The sequence below is a fragment of the Lagenorhynchus albirostris genome, chromosome 12, assembly GCF_949774975.1.
Source record: "Lagenorhynchus albirostris chromosome 12, mLagAlb1.1, whole genome shotgun sequence".
Taxonomy (NCBI): Eukaryota; Metazoa; Chordata; class Mammalia; order Artiodactyla; family Delphinidae; genus Lagenorhynchus; species Lagenorhynchus albirostris.
The window spans coordinates 204,062-222,544 of NC_083106.1; the positions used below are offsets into that span (position 1 = coordinate 204,062).

At 45.6% G+C, this 18,483-nt stretch overlaps 1 protein-coding gene across 12 annotated transcripts in view; it reads right to left on the reverse strand.

Annotated features, from left to right (window-relative positions):
• FAM120B (family with sequence similarity 120 member B) overlaps window positions 1-18,483 on the reverse strand; it is a 116,338-nt gene that overhangs the window by 96,498 nt on the left and 1,357 nt on the right. For 11 of the 12 annotated variants that reach the window (XR_009543851.1, XM_060167983.1, XM_060167978.1 and 8 more), the window contains exons 2-3: window positions 7,329-8,762; window positions 2,125-2,305 (exon numbers count right to left, since the gene is read on the reverse strand). Coding sequence is in view for 11 of the 12 variants with exons in the window: in XM_060167983.1 (XP_060023966.1) it covers window positions 2,125-2,305; window positions 7,329-8,741 (1,594 nt within the window). In the remaining variant the exon portion in view is untranslated. The remainder of the gene's footprint in view (window positions 1-2,124; window positions 2,306-7,328; window positions 8,763-18,483) is intronic. The other variant, XM_060167988.1, reaches the window with a different exon arrangement.

Below are 18,483 nucleotides of genomic sequence, written 5' to 3' on the forward strand. Positions count from 1 at the left end.
GGACAGAAAGAAGATACACCATAATCATAAGAAAAGTGGGGTGTGTATACTAGTATCAGACAAAGCCAGCTTCAACATAGGGAATATGATCAGATTTTCTAAAAAAGGGAAATCTCATAATGTTAAAGGAGCCAATTCATTAAGAAACATACAATCCTCTATGTACATTCACTAATAACAGAACCTCAAAAACATCTGAAGTGAAAACTAACAGAATGAAGGGAATAAATAAAAACATCCACAACAGTATCTGGAGATTTCAACACTCTTTTCTTAAAAACTATGAACAAGCTGACAGAAAGTCGGTGGAAGACTCTCATAGCCCTCTTCGCAATACTGGCATTTTATAGAACACCACGCTCCACTGCAGAAAAGACATCTCTTTTAGGTGCATGTGCAATAGTAAGCCAAGCCAAGCAAACAGCATAGAATACGCTTTATTATATTCATCATAAATAAACCTGCAACAGCAGCTTTTTATGTTACATCCTAACAATGTAGACTTCATGTAGAAAGCCAAAAAGTTGAGAAAGAAAAAAGGAGAGTGAAGGTCAGTTGTGAAGATAAGTTCAATCTGAGTAATTTTCCTGTTATTGTGGTTATCTAATAAAGTGATCTCTATGGCTGTCAATAAATTGCATTAACAAAGTAGGGAATTTAAGTTATGAAGTTTATATATTTTAACCTCATTTAACAAAATACTCTAAAAATAATTCTAGGCAAATATTATTCTATAACATGAAATTTTTTCATGATGAAGATATCTTTTCTTTAATCATTGGAGTCAATGTGCCATCATTCATGTTAAGAAAGAGTATATGGGCAGAGAACCACATAAGAAAAATAGAAAAATTATTTCAATAATATTTGGTTTCAAAGTTTACATAGGTTCTTCTGTTTCTGTCTTCAAATCAGCTTAAACATCTTTCTCATGTCCTCCTTAGGCCACATCAGTGTCTGAACTCTCACAGCACCTATGGGAGAAGGCAGCACATGATGGGTGGTGCTGGGAATCTAATAAAATCTGGGTACAAAGGACCTGCCACTCCCTCTGCCCAAAAAAAGAATAATCACAACACTTCAATCTGATGATTCTATCACCACCTTTAGATTATGTAAATGTTTCCTTTCTGGAATAATATTAATAGTAATGTTGGTAGGTTTGGAGATAATGGAGTTTAGGCAAATGGGCCACAGACATCCTTTCACCAGGACTTTTCTGCTTCAAACCTTGCCCTGACAGTACCGTGCCAGACTCTGTTTCTCATCCCAGCACCATCCGATCAGACCATGATGCTCCAGCAGCCTGCCTCAGGTCAGCAAGGCCTTGCACGGAGGTGACTGCACGCATTAAGCATCACTAGTCTGTGCTACAGAGCGCTCTCCGACACTCCCAATTTCCCCAGACTGTTCCTAACAGAGGGTTACAGGGTCTGATTAATTTTATTCCTGGTGTTAAAGGTCCTCTCAATTTTACTGGCCTAGCCAGGGACAGTCCTCTCCTTATCCTCTTGTTCCTACTGTGAAATTGAAATACAGATGGAAAAACATAAACGTAATTACAAAAACTCCAAAGGAAAATTTTGTTTATATTTTAAAATATGATGATTATATACAATCATTTTACGAAACTCACATTTTGAGGGAGAGTAACTAGACGCTGTCTTCTAATAATAAACACACCCTACACTCCTACAGGAGGAAAGGGTTTTCACATTTTTTAAAAAGGACGAATCCTTTTAAGGCATAAAAATACAACATTTTAGAGACTTCCCTGGTGGTCCAGTGGCTAAGACTCTGTACTTCCAATGCAGGGGGCGTGGGTTCGATCGCTGGTTGGGGAAATAAGATCCCATATGCTGTGAGGCGGAAAAAAAAAAAAACCTCGACATTTTACAGAAACAATGCACTTCTCTTTTAATGAATACTGGTCAAATGCTTGCTAATTAGATATAGACGTCCCAAGGCACTTACCCTTTATTCTGCACAGATGCGAGTGGCATTCTACATTACAGATTTCACAGAGAAATAAACCCCAAGTCCTGAAAGAATGCACTCTACTTTGTCTGGCCAGTTCTCAGAATTCAGGTTCATGAGCACAGTCACTGCGAGACCATGACTCACCTTCGCCATCCCCCAGCAAGAGGGAGTACACCCGCTGCCGCACTGGGCGGTAGACGAAGGCCTGGCTGGGCAGAGCTTGGTCCATCGCATCCTCCAGACTGTTGCTGCATTCGACCTCCCCGCTGCTCATGACGTTGTACACCAGGTAGCTCTCTGCCTGGACGTGATGTGCTCTGGCGACCTGCCGGAAATTTAAATGCAACTGGTTTCTCGCTGAAAACAAAACAGTGACCTTTAATGGGAAATCCAACGTCTCTGAGGGCTCAGAAATAGAGTAACTGTCACTCGAACTCATGACGTCAAGCTGGCCTCTGTGCCTCCTTTCCTTTGGGCTTCTGGCTCAAAGCTTTCTATTACTCCTCTTGCTCCTCCTCCAATTTCCAATCACCTACCAGACTTGTCGTACTTCCTCCTGCCGTCATTCATCATCCTGTCCACCTGACGGAGAGATGCTACCCAGGGCTCCAGCCGCCCCCACCAGTCTCTCCTCTCTCCAAGCCACCCTTCATCCCAGCGATACTCTGCCTTCCTGGAAACAGAGGCCCAGTCAATGCCTCCTCAAAGCATCTGGCCGGCTACCACAGATTCTTCAGCCTGAGACTCAAGGGAGGCCCCGCGGAGGCCTCCATCTCCTTTCCCACGTACACCATTGCCCTTCGTGGACTCTCTGGGGCCCAACCTCCAAAGATCTCCAAGAACCCTCCCTGTGCTCCGGAAAACTGACCTCTTTCAGCCCTTCCCAACCAGCCACTTCCCAGTCTCTGCTCCTTTAAGGGTCCCCTACAGCGTCATCTCTCCATAACCCTGTCATCCTCTTTGAGCAGGAACTCACCTACCCCTGGCCTGATGGGCTCAAACTCACGTTTACCCTACACTGGTTACCTGGCCTTACCTCTCCTATTAAACCATAAACTCCCTGGGATTAGAAACTGCATCATGTTCATTCAACTGTTCAGGGATTTTTTATTGAGCAGAAACTATGCACTGGGCACTCATTTCTTTCTACTTCGAATGCAGCACAGTGGCAGCACATGGTAGGTGACGAGATGGATGATTTAAATGGATACCACTTTCTCATTCAATGAGTAGTTAAGATCAGACGGCCTATAATATCCTCCATACAGGTTTCATGTTCCTGCAAAAACATTCTTATTACTGCAGGAATAAATTCATCTAGATTACTCTTCAGAATTTAAATCCAGCCTCCCACTAATGGCCCTTAAAATGTGTTGCCAATAACCTGGAACATCAAAACCTCTGTGTGTCAGTGTCCCGTTGTTACTCATACACGTGAAGCAGCTCAGTCACGCCCATTCATTATTGTCGACTTGAGTCCTAATCCCTTTAACTCCTCACTTCCTTCATATGTAAAACAGGTTTAACAAAGGTGCTGACCTCACGGAACTATCGTGAGGATTAAATGTGTTAATATACGAGGCTGGTACATAGTGCATGGCCAGTGGGTGGTAAGTACTGGTCTCAGGCTGGACATAGAGTGTCTATCTCATGGCTAAAATTTCTTTAAATCAGGATGGCAGACAAGCTAGCAACTTTAAGGTCAGCAAGGATTCCAAAAGAGTTATTACTTGATGCTCTGACCAATCAAAGATCATTAGAAGTAACCTATTTCTCTGTAACACCCCCTTGATACAGAATCTATCAGAAACAATATGGTTAGATATTTCATGATCCTTTTAAGGCAGAATACCTTCTAATTTATTCTCCTATTCCCTCTTCCATTTCTTACTCTTTTTTTATTTCAGAAGAGTTAGTATTTTGACAAATTTATGTATATAGCTGTAATAAATTATATTCACTCTACTAAGAAATCTTCAATTTTGGCAACTCTACAGAATTTGAGATGTAACATTCTTTTCTGGGTATACACAGGGTTTTCAGAGAAGTTCTCTACAAGCATAATATTAATTCATTAATTAGCTCATCACCTCAGTATCTTTTTATCTCTGCCCTTAACTGTAGATATTATATAGCATTCCACACTTGGAAAAACTTTAACATATGCACCTAACCTGAATATTCTAAAGCAAGAATTCAGTTTATCCAACAGTGTGTAACTCTGGAGGAAACAGCAGTGGTTGTGGGTATGTACTCAGGTAATTGCTGCATTCAGCAACTTTGCACCTAAGGATTTCCAGGGTGACTATGTGTGGTCAAAATGCACACATTTGAATTTTGGTTACCTATTGACAGGGCTGGAAGACTCCATTGCAAAAAAATTTTTAAGAAAAAATTAAGGGAAACTTAAGAAACTTCAAAATTGTTTTCAAAGGTATCACTAAGCTCAGTAAATGCGAGTGTCACAGGAACAGCACACTATCTGCCCTTACCCTCCCCCCCCCCACCCCCGCCCCGCAACCAGCAGACAGGCCTACCAGATTCTGCCGGCCTCTTCCCATCCCAGGCTCTTTCTGCCAAACTTCCTGAAAGAGCAACCCCATCCCCAGCTCCTGCCTTTTTTGCCTCCAAATTGCTCCCCAAATCCCTGTAATCTGAACTCCCCCAGGCCCCTGGGAGACCGCAGCTCTCTGAGGCCACCCAACCCTCCTATGTGCCAATAGCCATTCTCTGCAGTATACCCAATGTTTCAAAAAACAAAGATCTGATCTCACCACACCTCTGCTTGATAGCCAATGCCTCCTTAAAGAGTGTAAGAACTAAGTCCTGAACTCTTTCAGCACACACGTGCTACCCTTGGCAGTCAGACCCAACCTGTCCGCACTCCCCTTGCAGGAGACTGGGTGAGACGGCCAGGACGCCCATGAGCACAGCGGAAGCCCAGGTGGGTATGGGGTGGGTGTGGCGGATGAGCCAGGGGGCGTGACGAGGAGCCCAGACGGGACAGGTGCAAGGTGTACACAGACGGGAGACCAGAGCGGAAGTCGGGGACTGGCAGGGGCCAGAGCAAAGGAGAGTGAGCAGAGAGGGCCTGGAATGGCACTGTGGATGTGGCAGGTGATCGCTCAGTCAGAGTCCTGGGCTGGCTGAGACACAGACACCGCCGCCTCTCGAATGAAGACTCAGAGCAGGGGGGTTCCCTTACACACTCCTCCACTCTCCTGCTTCTACACTACCGACCACGACTGTGTCACCTCTCTAAGCGCCAATGAACTTCTAGACCAGCAGGGAAGGCAGCGGTGATCTTGGAAAGCGTCAAAGGCTTGGGTTCAACGCCAGGGTCTGCCAAGCGCTAGTCGTGTGACTACTGCAGACCATGTCACTTTCACACCTATGTCCTCACCCATGCGTCTAGCGACAGAGCTGTGCGATGACCGAAGGAGACTCAGTGAGGAACGCCTTCTGGGAACCATGAACAACTACAAAGAGATGTGTCATTGGAGAGCCACCTGCGCGACCAAACTGAACACATGCAAGTCGAGCCCAGGTTTAGTTCTCTGTTCTTCCTCCATGCTCTTCTTCTTCCTCATCAGACGACTCCTCATTCTCTGCTGAGGCCCACCTGTCCCCGTGCTGTCATGTTCTACTCATGTCCCACTGCCTGGCAGCACCTCCACGTGGAGGTCCACTTCTAACCTTCCTCCAACGTCCACCCCACATTCTTTTTCCTCTAAAAAGCAGTTAAGAGTGCTTCCCAGTAGAATAAATTTCTTAACTTCTTAATACTTTTTCACCTGCAACTCTCTTAAAACATGTATCACCTTCTACCTCTTAGCTCCTCTGCTACAATATATGTAACAGAGAAAGAGGGGAAAGACCTTTCGGACAGGAGAACCCCTGCAGTTGTACAGGAGGGAGGGAAGAAGTCACCAGAGAAAGCCTAAAGATACAAGAGACAGAGAACATCCCCTCTGAGACTGAACTAGCAGCCCCTACCAGACAGACAGCAGGACAGGACAAGGGGCTTGGCAATGACAAGAACAAACAAGGTCCTGCCCTCACAGAACCGCCCCATCTAGCAGGAAAGACAGGAACCAAACACGACATTCCAGGGGCATGCGCTGCAAACGTCAGGCACACACACACATGGTGGGCAGCCAGGGGGCTTCTCTGCGTGTGTGGTGGAAAAGCCGAGCAGGCATCGACTAGCAGAAGGGGGCAGGAGAGCCGTCCCGGAGGGCGAAGAGCACATGCGAGGCTGCAAGCAGCCGAGGGGCAGACAAAGGTGGAGCTGCAGGCAGTGCCTGGGTGATGGCTGCCAGCCTTGTTCCAGTTACTGTTTCCCTCCTAAGAGCTACGGAATGCAAGTAAGGGTTTTATCTCTGTGTGCAGCATGACAAATGGACTGGAAGGGGCAGAAGTCTGTTTAGGAAGAGCGCTCAGAGATGACTGCAGTCATTCACACAAGCGATATTTTGGCCTAGGGTGGTAGGATCCACCGAGCAGATCAAAGTACCAAGACTTGGGAGAGACTGGTTACGAAAAATGGGAGAGATGGTTCCCAGGTTTTTAACTTGTGCAAGATGGTGACAGTCAATGCCAGAACAATGAAAGGTTGTGGTCATGTTTGGTTCTGCACTTGCTGAGATGCCTCAGGGCATTCATGTGGACATGCACCTTCTCTGTAACCCAAGGAGAACGAGAGGATTCAATGAGCTAAAATACACGCGCTGCACGTAGACAGATCCTCCATGCAGCAAGCAGTTAATAAACAGTGGCTCTCCTTCAAAAACCATCAAGGCTCTATATTACCTTCAGGACTACGTCCAAATTCCCAGCATGGCATGTACCAAAATCCACAATCTGGCCGCAGTCTATCTTTTGCAACTGTTTTCTCCTTACTTAGCCCTTCAAACCGCATGCCTCTGCTACCTGTCCCAGAACTGTGCCTGAGGGGAGAGTCTACAGGCCACCCCTCCAGCGCTCCCGCAGACCCCATCTTCACCTGTTCACAACAAATCTCAGCCCCATGAAGGCCTGGCTTCAGTTATCCCTCCTCTGGGAGCTTCTCTCTGTACTTAACCCACAGTGATTACTCTCTTTCAAATTTCGAGCACTCTCTCTGTAACAGTGATGTAACAACGTGAGAGAGTTTATAATGTGGGTTTTCACATGTATTGTATCTTACTTCCTAGCTAAACTCCAAGGGTTCTGTCCTGTGCCTGCCACCCCACCCCCCGCCCCAGTGTCTTAACCACTGCAGGCAGTCAATAAATACTCACTGTCAAATCTATCAATGGGTACACTTTCCATCATGACGTTAGATCTGGGTGGACACATCTACATACCTTCAAGATCTCAGGATCCGAAACCATAGTTATTTGTGGCTTGACTTCAGGCCCCATATTTACAAGATCTTCTTGTTTAATTTCAGGGTTTGTACACAGGGGTGCTTCTAGGTTAAATTCAGGGTCCGTATCTACAGGTAATTTCCGCTTGGATTCAGGATGTGTGCATAAGAGAACTTCTTGCCTGGATTCAGGGTGTGTACATAAGGGAAATTCTTGCTTGGGTTCAGGGTCTGTACACATGGGAACTTCTTGTTTGGATTCAGGGTCTGTGTACACGGGAACCTCTTGTTTGGATTCAGGGTGTGTATACAAAAGGACTTCTTGCTTGGATTCAGGGTCTGTACACATGGGAACTTCCTGCTTGGATTCAGGGTCTGTACACACGGGAACTTCTTGCTTGGATTTAGGATCTGAACTCATGGACAGTACCTGCTTGTCCAAAGTTACTACGCCTTTAGGTTTTTGGAAAAACCACGGAGACTTCTGTCCTGGCAAAAGATATGATGCCACTCCTTTATAAAAAAGAGCTTTGTTTGGCCCCAAAGGTAACATCTCTTCCAGCTTCTTCTCACCTTGATGCAACTGAAGAACTTTAGATATGTGGTCCGCTACAGCTAAGATAATGTTACCTTTTTTGTCAAAGTTCTCTTTCACAGAGGTATAAGAAGACAAGCACTTGTAACGAAAGCTTTCGAACATGCCTTCTGGGATGATGTCGTTGCCAAGCAGGCAGGCCAGAAGAGGAAGGTCAGACAGGCTGAGACCCAGGCTCTGACAGAGCTTCTCTCGGCACAGCATGATGGTGTCCAGACTGTCCAGGGAGAGCTCACTGATGGAAAAGTAGGGACAGGTGTCATAAATTAAATAGTCAGTGTCTTCTCCAAGAATCCCAAGACAGTTGTTCTGGAGGCCATAGGAAGCCACCTCATAGTCGGCCTCCTGTAACGAACACAGAGTTTCCTGACCCAGGGCCTTCAAAGCAAACTGAGTAAATATGGCCAGCCCTGAGGGGATGAAGAACATGTTTCTGCCAGGCTGCTCCCTGTGGGACTTGATATAATGGAAGATCTTGGCTATCTCCCTGTTGTTCTTGAGTCTTCGTTTCACCCACTCGTCTCTCTTGGACTGCTCCACCATGCCATCAAAGAAGAATACCAACTTGATGCCAAGAGCTGTAAAAGTTTTCACAAATTCTCGCAAAGAAGAAAAGTATTCCCGCCACTGGCCACCACAGATCCAAGAGTCCGGCGTGTACCAGTATCTGAGGCAACACATGGCATCGACCACAATGGTAGGAGTCCCTCCAGGATGCCTGCTTCGGTGGTGCTCTGCCAGCTCTTTGAAATTTACTACCATACATATATGTGGGCAGCTACTTCTCACAAATCCCTGTAAGCCTCTCACACCCATAACTGACCTCCTGGAAAGGATCTGGAAAGGAAAAGAAATGAGTACTTATGGCGTTATCACCAGACATATGGCGCCTTTCAGAGCAAACACAGACAATATTTAACATTCACTCTCTGTCTCCAGCACGACACAGAGCACGTCACGCTGGTCAGGAGCCTGAAGAGGCTTCCCCGGACACACCCGTGGGGCTGCGCCTGCGAGTAAGGTGCTGAGTCGGACTTCCACCAGGACAGCACAGGGCAGCACTTTTAAGATTGTCACTAAGACTATTACTCAAGAGATTTCTCAACAAAGTTCGAAAACAGGTTAACAATTTCAAAGAAGTAATACTGCCCATCTAGGAGCTCAAACAGAAGTTAATTTTGAAAACATAAAATGTAAAATTGATACGTGCAACACTGATGTTTCTCAAAGTAATTTTGCTGAGTGAAAGCTGGACCAAGGAGCGCACACTGCACGGTCCCACTTATGTAAAAGCCCAGCCCACTGAGAGCTGAGCTGCCCGCAGTGGCAAGAGCCCTGTGGTCGTCTGCAGTGGGGCAGGAGACAGGGTGATGGACACATTCACCACCTTGGCTGTGGGGATGGTGTCACGGGTGAACGCATGCTCAACCTCTCGAATCATACGCTGTACATATGTGCAGTTTCCTGTGCATCAAGTGCATCTCAATAAAGGTGTTAAAAAGGAAACTACATGAATATTCACTAGGCCAAATGCAGCAACATTTGAGGTGGTGACTGACTGACTTTGGATGGAAAACTGCCCATTCTAAAATGTAAAAACACACAAAATAGTTCAAAGGATCAGAATTCACAATCTGGAAAAAATCTAAGCAGAGTCCTTTATGTAATAAGTATGATGTCCTTACGCATAACAAAAGATGTAATATAGCCAGTAACATACATCAGTGGTCAGACATCTTTTATCTTAACGGCCTATTCTTTTCATCAGGGCTTCCGGTCCTCTGATAAAACAAAACAAAAATATCCTTACTATGCAAACAGCAGCACAAGAGCAAATGGTGCCTCTCCCAGGCTGGGGACTGAGGGCAGCAGCCCCAAGCTGCCCACGCACGGCAGTAACAGCTCCTGTCTGTGCCCACTTCCTGCCAGACAGCGCTGGGCACTCAAAGCACACGTCTCCACTCTTCAAAACAACCCTGGCGGGTAAAAATCTGTAAGCCCTATTTCAGTAAATAAATTACTAGGCTGGGAAAAGGCCCCCTCGTGGATTATCTTTTAAGAATTTGCTGCCTGTTAATGGACCCTTGCCCCTAAGAGAATTTGGAGTTATCTGTTTAATAGCCATTAATAATAAAGAATATCTAAAAACTGAGTGGACACAAATAGCACACATTTAAGTTGAAATTGAGTGAGGCCTTGCTCATTAAGTTGTTACACATAATGGATCCATATACCCCAAACCACTGGAGACCTATTACTAGCAGTGGGTTCATCTTGGAAGGTGTGTTTCTGAAGCAGGAGATGGACTTCATAACATGATTATCTCAGCCATAATGCAGTTCTCCAGTCGGGCCCTCCGGGCCTGGTGTGGAAAGGGGATATGTTTCAGAACACAATGTCAGACTGTACAAAATACCGAAATGGATTTAAAAAAAAAAAAGGCAAGGTCTGTGGACGACGAGTGGATCCAAGGTAGATCTTACCCAGCGGGAGGCGGACTCTTTCTATACTGCGAGAGGAGACCTGCTTCTTTCCCCGAGCTCTCGTGCGGGTGCTGAGGACCCTCCCACCAAGCCCACGTGGAGATGGAGCCAGGAGGGCAAAGCACCGGCACCGCCTTCACTCCCACCCCTCACAGACGTGGGCCCATTTGTGCAGCAGCTCTGCCACATTTGCGTTGGCTGCCTTCCCTCACCGATAAAAAGACATTTTTGTTTCAAGCATTTTTCTACTAAAACTGCAAGTGACAACACTGAGTTTCTTGAAACACTCTCCTCTTTATTTTGCAAGAAGTCGGGCTCAGCCTCTGCTTTGATTTTATTCAAATGTTTTTCCTCCTTGCTTACCCCAGTAGTGAAAAGCTCACTATTTTTTAAACATGTACTGGTTTTTCCTGTCTTTCACACTGCCAATTTCTCACAGTTTGAATCACAAATTACCTCAGGAATGTTATGTTACAATGTGCTCTTCTGTGGCATTCACAAAGACAATTTTGGATAGGCAAAGGTTTGGGGACATGGGCATTAGAGGATGCCTTCCGGCACTTCGGCTCTTCAAAGCATTAATGCAGTGTTAGCCCACCATCAATGCAGTCAGTGTGGTGTGAAAGGAGATGCTTAAAAAGAGAAATCTGGATATTACCTTTTTAAACAACTTTCTTCTGTTTTTTTACGCCTTTTATTGCTAACAACATATACTCTAAAGGTAGTTTTTAAGATGACTGCAAATACATATAATATGATTATACAATATATATATTGTAAAATTATACGTATATATACACACACGTATATAAAATTTCATTTATTCTACCCGCAAATTATACAGGAAATTGTCATTATCTAGATAACTGTTGCCTGGAAAACAAAAGTTATGTCTCACTAGGTAGGAGTCCCACTGCCCAAAATACAGTCTGGGAGTCACGTGCATTAACGTGGGCCTCAGGGCAGAAGATGTCACCCTGTCAGATCCCTAACACCCAGCACAGTATCAGGCACATGAGGGCCTGGCAAGCACTTGTGAACGAATAGATAGATAAAGGCATCAAAGGGCAAGTGTATAAAGAGAAATCAGGAATCAACAAGTTTATAGACTCCAACTGTGGGCAAAGAGTACAGAGTAGAGTCTGCCCTTGAGTAGCTGACAAACTGGTCTGGGAAACAAAGCATCAGTGCAGGAGATTTTAGGAAAGAGCAGCAGGTGCACAAGTACAGCTAGAGTGTGTGACACGGGAGGAGGCCTCGCTCCTAGCAATGGCTCTGTTCTCCTTACATCCAGACCAATCCCAATGTACTGGGTTACCAGTAAATGAGGCCTGCAGAGAAGAGGAAGGAGAAGCCCAGAAGCTCCTTTATTCACAGTCTTTCAACTGACAAACACTTGGAGAAATGAAGAGAGAGGCAGCAAAACACATATGCACCCTATCTGCCACTGAGAGAACGGGGTCAAAAGCTACACATGGAGAGTCACTCTGGACACAGCAACAGTGGACCCATGGACAGCCCTGCCCCCCATGGAGCAGTGTTTGTAGGCAACCAGTACCAGCAGTTGTGGCCACCTTGAGCCACATCCAGCATCCCAAAGGTGTCAAGGCATAATGTTCAAAGGTGAAAAGACATAACCCATGCAAATATAAATTAATGAAAGAAACCGTAAGACAGGAAGCCAGTTCCGAGCGCATCTGAAGAGCTGGCCGACCAAAGTGAGCTTTTTAAAGTTGGAGAGGAATTGGGTTAATGTCCTCCAGAAATAGAACCATAACCTTTGGATAGACCTTTATCAGACAGAAATAATGTCTCTACAAGACAAAAATCTACAAGTTAACGTGTAACATCACAGTGTTTGAGCTCTCATGAAGAGTAAACAGCAAAGTAAAACAGAGAGGGACCTTCTGTTAGAAAACTGAATATTGGAAGAATCTCTTGGACAATGTCCCAGGATTCAGTGAAGAACATACAGTCCTCTTTTTCCATGCTCCGTGTCTGACTCTTGGACCATTGTTCTCCCAGTGGTAACCTGCTGCCCGGGGCCTGGGCCCTCTCATGAGGCCCCTCACACCTTTAAGTGGAGGATCTGAAGTCTGCTCTCTCCTCTCCTCCCCATTAGCCTCAGCTAAAAAGAGGAATTTACAGGGACCCTTTCAACACAGCAGGGTAAGAACAGGGACTGAAAATTCAGGGATGAACATGTGTCCCAGGCCAGCACACGAGACACGGCAACTGCCCAGCCTCACTGGAATTCACAGCCAGGGCTGCGGTTCACCGCAGGTGGTCCGGGCGGCTGCACCAGGCTGCTCTCCCTGCTGTCAGAGGCCTCCACACAGGACAAGCGGAACTACTGGCCAACACGCTCTCCCTGACCAAACTCAGGCTCCTGGGCCCTCTTCTCGACAGGCCTCCACCTTGAGCTGCAGGTTCATCCTTACCAAGTTTAGCCAGATTCCTGCTGAGTCAGCTTGAGTAACCCCACCCTTGACACGTGACCCGCCTCAAGATCTGACCTAACTGCTCCCCCGCCCTCCAGTCGCAGCGACCCTCCCTCTGCTGCAGGCTCTCAATCCCCCGGTGTCTGTGCTGTGTTCGAACTTGAGCCCACCTCTCTCACCACTCAAGTCTTGAAGAGAGTCCTTCTCACTGTCTTAACAAGTGTCAGAGGGATATTTTAACACTAACTTCAACCTCTATAAAGTTTATTCAAAGTGGAAATGGAAAGCCTATAGCCGTCACGACTCCAGACTCAGGGTGCCCTCCCTGGAGGGCCTTCCGGACCACAGTCTGGCCATGACCACTGACGCCAACATTCAGAAAACCGTGCGTGGCAGATGCACCGAGTTGGGAGCTCGACCCCTCTTGGCTGCGTCCTAGGGAAAAAGACAGAACGCTGGGCAGCACAGCACTGCTGACAGAAGGGAAGGCTCTACAACAAAACTGAGCTGAGTTGAAATTCTAACCTCTACTTACTAGCAGTGAATCTTGGAGCAAGTTACTTCATTCTTCTTATATGCAAAATGAGGTTTATAAGACTCAATTGCTGTGATGCAATTTTATTTATATTATAAATTTGGTCATCATTTTTCATTAGTTGCTACAGTTCAGTGAAATAAGCCCAGCACAAGTCAAAATTATTAAATTATCTCAAAATTTAAAACAAAGCCATATAACTTTTAGTCAGGCTTTACTGTATTTATGATTTTTACAACCTATATTACTTTTTAATATCAGGAACGTACTTATTTATAAAAATTTTTTTCTGATTAAAAAAGTAGCCATGTTCTTTGCAGAAAATTCAGGGCAGCACAAAAAGAAAAAAACTACTCATAATCTCACCTTCCAAGGGTGACTACAACAAACATCTGAGTACATATTTCTAGTTTTTTTAGTTACTCATTGTTACTAAAAATTGGGATCATGCTTTTCTATAATCTACTTCTGTGTCTTAGTTTATTATGAATATGTTCCCAAGTCGTAATGTTAACCTCCTGCAGTGTCACTTTTAATGGCTGCACCATGTAGACATAATAGGAGTTATCTAACCCTACTGCTGAACATTCATTTCCAATGCCGTATGCCATAAATAAGAATGTCAGTCACATCCGTGAATACACATCTCTGAACACACCATCTCTGATCATTTCCTTGGGATTAATCTTAGGTGTGAAACTGCTGAGTCAACGCAAAAGCACATATTGGTCATTTGTGCCTAACTGTAGTTGTAACTCATTCACACTTACTTCTCCTCAATGACACCAGGTAACTTTATTTAGACATAAGTCAGGTTTACTCATTCAGCAGCTACCTGTGTCATCGCTACAGCAGCCGTGGAGCCATGACTAAGACAGACAGGGTCCCTGCCTTCTGGCAGCTTATGCTCCAGCAGGAAAGCCTCCAACAAGCAATGATCACTTGGGCATTACTGTAGGGCAGAGAACAGCGGAGGGCGTGCAGAATATTCAGCAGGAAGACCCAATCCAGACCTGGGATCCACGACGGCCATCCTGAGGAAGGGCATTCCAAGCAGCCCTGACATGAGGCAGAAGAGCCGGCAGGCACAGCCAGAGGGAGAGGGGAGAGTAGGCGGATGGGGGGGCGTAAGCAAGAGGAATAAGGGATGAATCTTTTTTAAGTCCATAAGGTGTCTTTTTAATTATTAAATCAGTGTTTCTAAGGTGCTTAAAATATCTGTTCTATTAGGTAGTTTAACCTGTACTTTATTTACTGTATTATAAATGTGTTCTTCAACGTGGAAAATGGGGGGAAAAAACAAAAACAAAACCCCTCAGTCTGGCCAGAACCTCTGTAGTAAGGGAAGAAGAGTCTAGAGAGACGAAGAGGTGCAGCGACCAGAGTTTGCACAGCCACACACACGTGCACACTTCATCCTAAGGGAAAGCAGGTGCTGCTCAGGGCTCTTAAGCAAGCGCATTTTAGAAGCACTGCCCTGCCTGTGCTGTGGAGGAGGGAGAGAGGCAGGCTCGACTGGGGAAAACCAGCTACCCCCCCGCAAAGCCCAGCACCCTCCCTCATGTGGATGTGGAAGAACCCCAACGCTGCAGGGAGGCAGAGCCCTGTTTCCTGCTGCAAAAGACAAAGGAGGGTACAGAGAGGCTCTTCTGCTCCCCCACCCTCCCCGATATACCAGAGATCTAGCAGCTGTAGGCACAGCAACCAGCAAGACGAAGTCCCTAAGACATGCACCTTGAAAGAAGGAGCAAAGGCTCAGGGTCCGTCAGCAAAGAAGCCTGCGGGTGTGCAAACATGTCAAAACGCACCAAGCCATACACTTTAAATATGTGCAGCTTATTCTACGAGCCCCACGGCAGACACCCCTCTCGTCCCACTGGCATCAAGTTGTGCTCGGACGCCACTGCGGGGCACGCCTGCCAGCGACGAAGGCAGGAACGAACGGCTGCTGGGCGGCAGCCAGCAGTGTGAGCTGCTCAGTCACCTGCCTGAGGTCACAGACGGCAACGGCAAAGCCGGGATTTGAATCCGCCTGCCTCCGAAACCGGTTCCTCTCACTAGGGGAGCCCCCACCCCAACACTGCACTTGCTGCCGGCACGCGCGGAACACCAACTCGCGTGGCAGAGTCAGCCTGCGGGGCACGCGCTTAGCCCAGAGCGCTCCTTTCTGAAGGTCCTCCCAGTCCCAGGGGCCCAACAGAAAGGCTGGACTGAAGGAGCAACCCAGAAGGCTGGACCTTGGGCCTTTCCGCACCCGACTGCAGCGCTACAAAACCCCTTCAAGTCAATGAACATAGAAAAGGAAAATGTCTGCCACCTACAAAAACTTATGCCTCATGTATCCAGAATTCAGGATAAGACTCCAACATAAATTTTAAAATTCACAAGTAAAACTGAAACAATTTATTCATAAACAACTTCTCAGGCTCTGATTTATCATCTATAAATTCTTCTTCTACATAGTTCTAACAATTAGCTCCTACGTCCACAGTGAAGAAAAGTATGGAAAGAGCATTTGAGGTAGGCACGCACACACTGACAAGGGTCAGAACCTCTAACAGCTGACCTGGGGAAAGCAAAGGGATGAAAACACTGAAAGAGGCCGAAAGACACAAAAACTCCAAACAAATAACAGGGAAAACAGTTGTATGTGCCTCAACGAGCCCTAACACTGTTTGCATCACAAATTTTATGTTTAAAATGTTTACTTGAGATCATATCACAGGGATTAGGGAAAGTTCATATCACATTTAGCACACTCTATTAAGAAAGTAGGGAATGGCTCCAGTGGTTAGGACTCCGCGCTTCCACTGCATGGGGCCTGGGGTAAGATCCCGCAAGCTATTGTGGTGTGGCCAAAAAATAAAAAAAATATATTTTTTTCATTTAAAAGTAATTTTTTTTTTTAATTTAAAAAATGTTTTTAGGGCTTCCCTGGTGGCGCAGTGGTTGAGAGTCCGCCTGCCGATGCAGGGGACACGGGTTCATGCTCCGGTCCGGGAGGATCCCACATGCCGCGGAGTGGCTGGGCCCCTGAGCCATGGCTGCTGAGCCTGCGCGTCCGGAGCCTGCGCTCCGCAACGGGAGAGGCCACAACAGTGAGAGGCCCGTGTACCGCAAAAAAAAAAAAAAAAAAAAAAAAAGTTTTTAAAATTAAAAAAAAAAATTTAAAAAGAAAGCAGGGAAATACTCTATTTTAGAAAGATTTCCATCCTAAATGTGAAATTTTGATGCTTAATGGGCAAAAATCCAAAACTCAACTATCCAGCAAACTCTGCTGTTCAAAGTGTTACTGTCCCCTTGTCCTGGTTGCAGACCGTTTTATTATAAATGACTTACAGTAACTTACACGAATCTGTACTGAGTTAATTCTTCGGGCTCAAGGACTGATGGGGAAAGCATCCATCTCTGCTGTGTACTTTCTACAGCCTAGCATGCACACGGGCGTGCAGCTGGACAGGTATGTGGAAGTATAAACTCGGTGCATGCTATAGTAAGCACTCGACAACAAGAGCTGACTTAAATGGACTCCTCCTTCTCTGAACCACACTTGTTTATAAGGAAACGGGTGCTTAGGACCTGGTTTTTTTAGCTAGCAATGGTCCTGATTTACTGGCTGACTGAAGACAAATCACTGACTCTCTTTGTACATCACTGATTTCCTTATTTGTAAAAATAAGATAATGATTTACCTCTCAATTTGACAAATTTTAAACTACTACTATAAAATCCTTTAGAAATATCTTATTATATTTATATAAATAATTTAAACCTTAAATAACATGTTTTAACTCTGAAGACTTTTCCAACAGAACACCTTATAAAGAAACAGAAATTTCCTTCTAAAAGCAAATGAAAATGTAAAAGTTATTCACACTTATTATAAAGCTCTATAAAAGTAACTGATAGCATAAGGGTTGCCTCAGTTTCAAACTAATAAAATAAGGATGCAATTAATTCCTCTGAATGAATTTCCAGTGTATGATTCTAGTTTCCATAGAGATAAGAGCTGCTTCTATGATCTCAATTAAGTGAACTTCCCTTCTTACTTTCAACCTTTTCTTGAAGGACATGGCAACCCAGCAGACAAGCAAATCAAATACATGCACTGCTGTAAAGATTCTGCCCACTGTGCTAAGTTGCCAATCTCTGACACCTCTCTTCCTGACCCAAGAGCAAACCAAAGCCAGGTTACAGCAGGAGTTTGACCAGCTCCATTCATTCATATTTTCTCTCTAAGCCTCAATAAGAGGCACACACAAGGAGGAGTAGGAGGTGGGGAGGGGAAAGTCTGAAGGACAAGAACACGAAAACCAAGACAGCAGGATATGACTAATGGCCAGTTTAGTAGGGATCCAAGTACTGTAGGGCCTGAAACTTATATAATTTGAGGTCCCTCTTCTAAAAAAGAATACACTATTATGGGACTTCCCTGGTGGCGCAGTGGTTAAGAATTTGCCTGCCAATGCAGGGGACACGGGTTTGATCCCTGGTCCCGGAAGATCCCACATGCTGCAGAGCAACAAAGCCCATGAGCCACAACTATTGAGCCTGCTCTGTAGAGCCCGCGAGCCACAACTACTGAAGCCCGCGCGCCTAGAGCCCACGCTCTGCAACAAGAGAAGCCACTGCAGTGAGAAACCCGCGCACCGCAACGAAGAGTAGCCCCCGCTCACTGCAACTAGAGAAAGCCCACGTGCAGCAACGAAGACCCAACGCGCCCAAAAATAAATAAATTTTTTAAAATAAATAAATAAAAATAAAAGACACACAATTATAAACACAAGACCACTGAGGTCCTTCCCAGTGCCTTGAAAGGGGCCCGTGAAAGCGAGGCCCCTGAAGCCTGAACTTCATTAGCTTTACAGTAAACCTGCCCCATAAATGACACTGATTCAGGCTCAGGGAGTAGGGAGAACCTCAGAATAGTAAAAACTGTAAGTGACCTCAACCAACACCTACTGCGGTCTTCTCAGTTCACAGACGAGAAAACAGAGGGCCAGAAGTGATTAGAGATTTCCATGTCTGGAAAACAGACATGTCTGTTCGAAATTACACAAAGACAACTGGGAGGTAAGGTGGTCAGGAAACGGTATGCA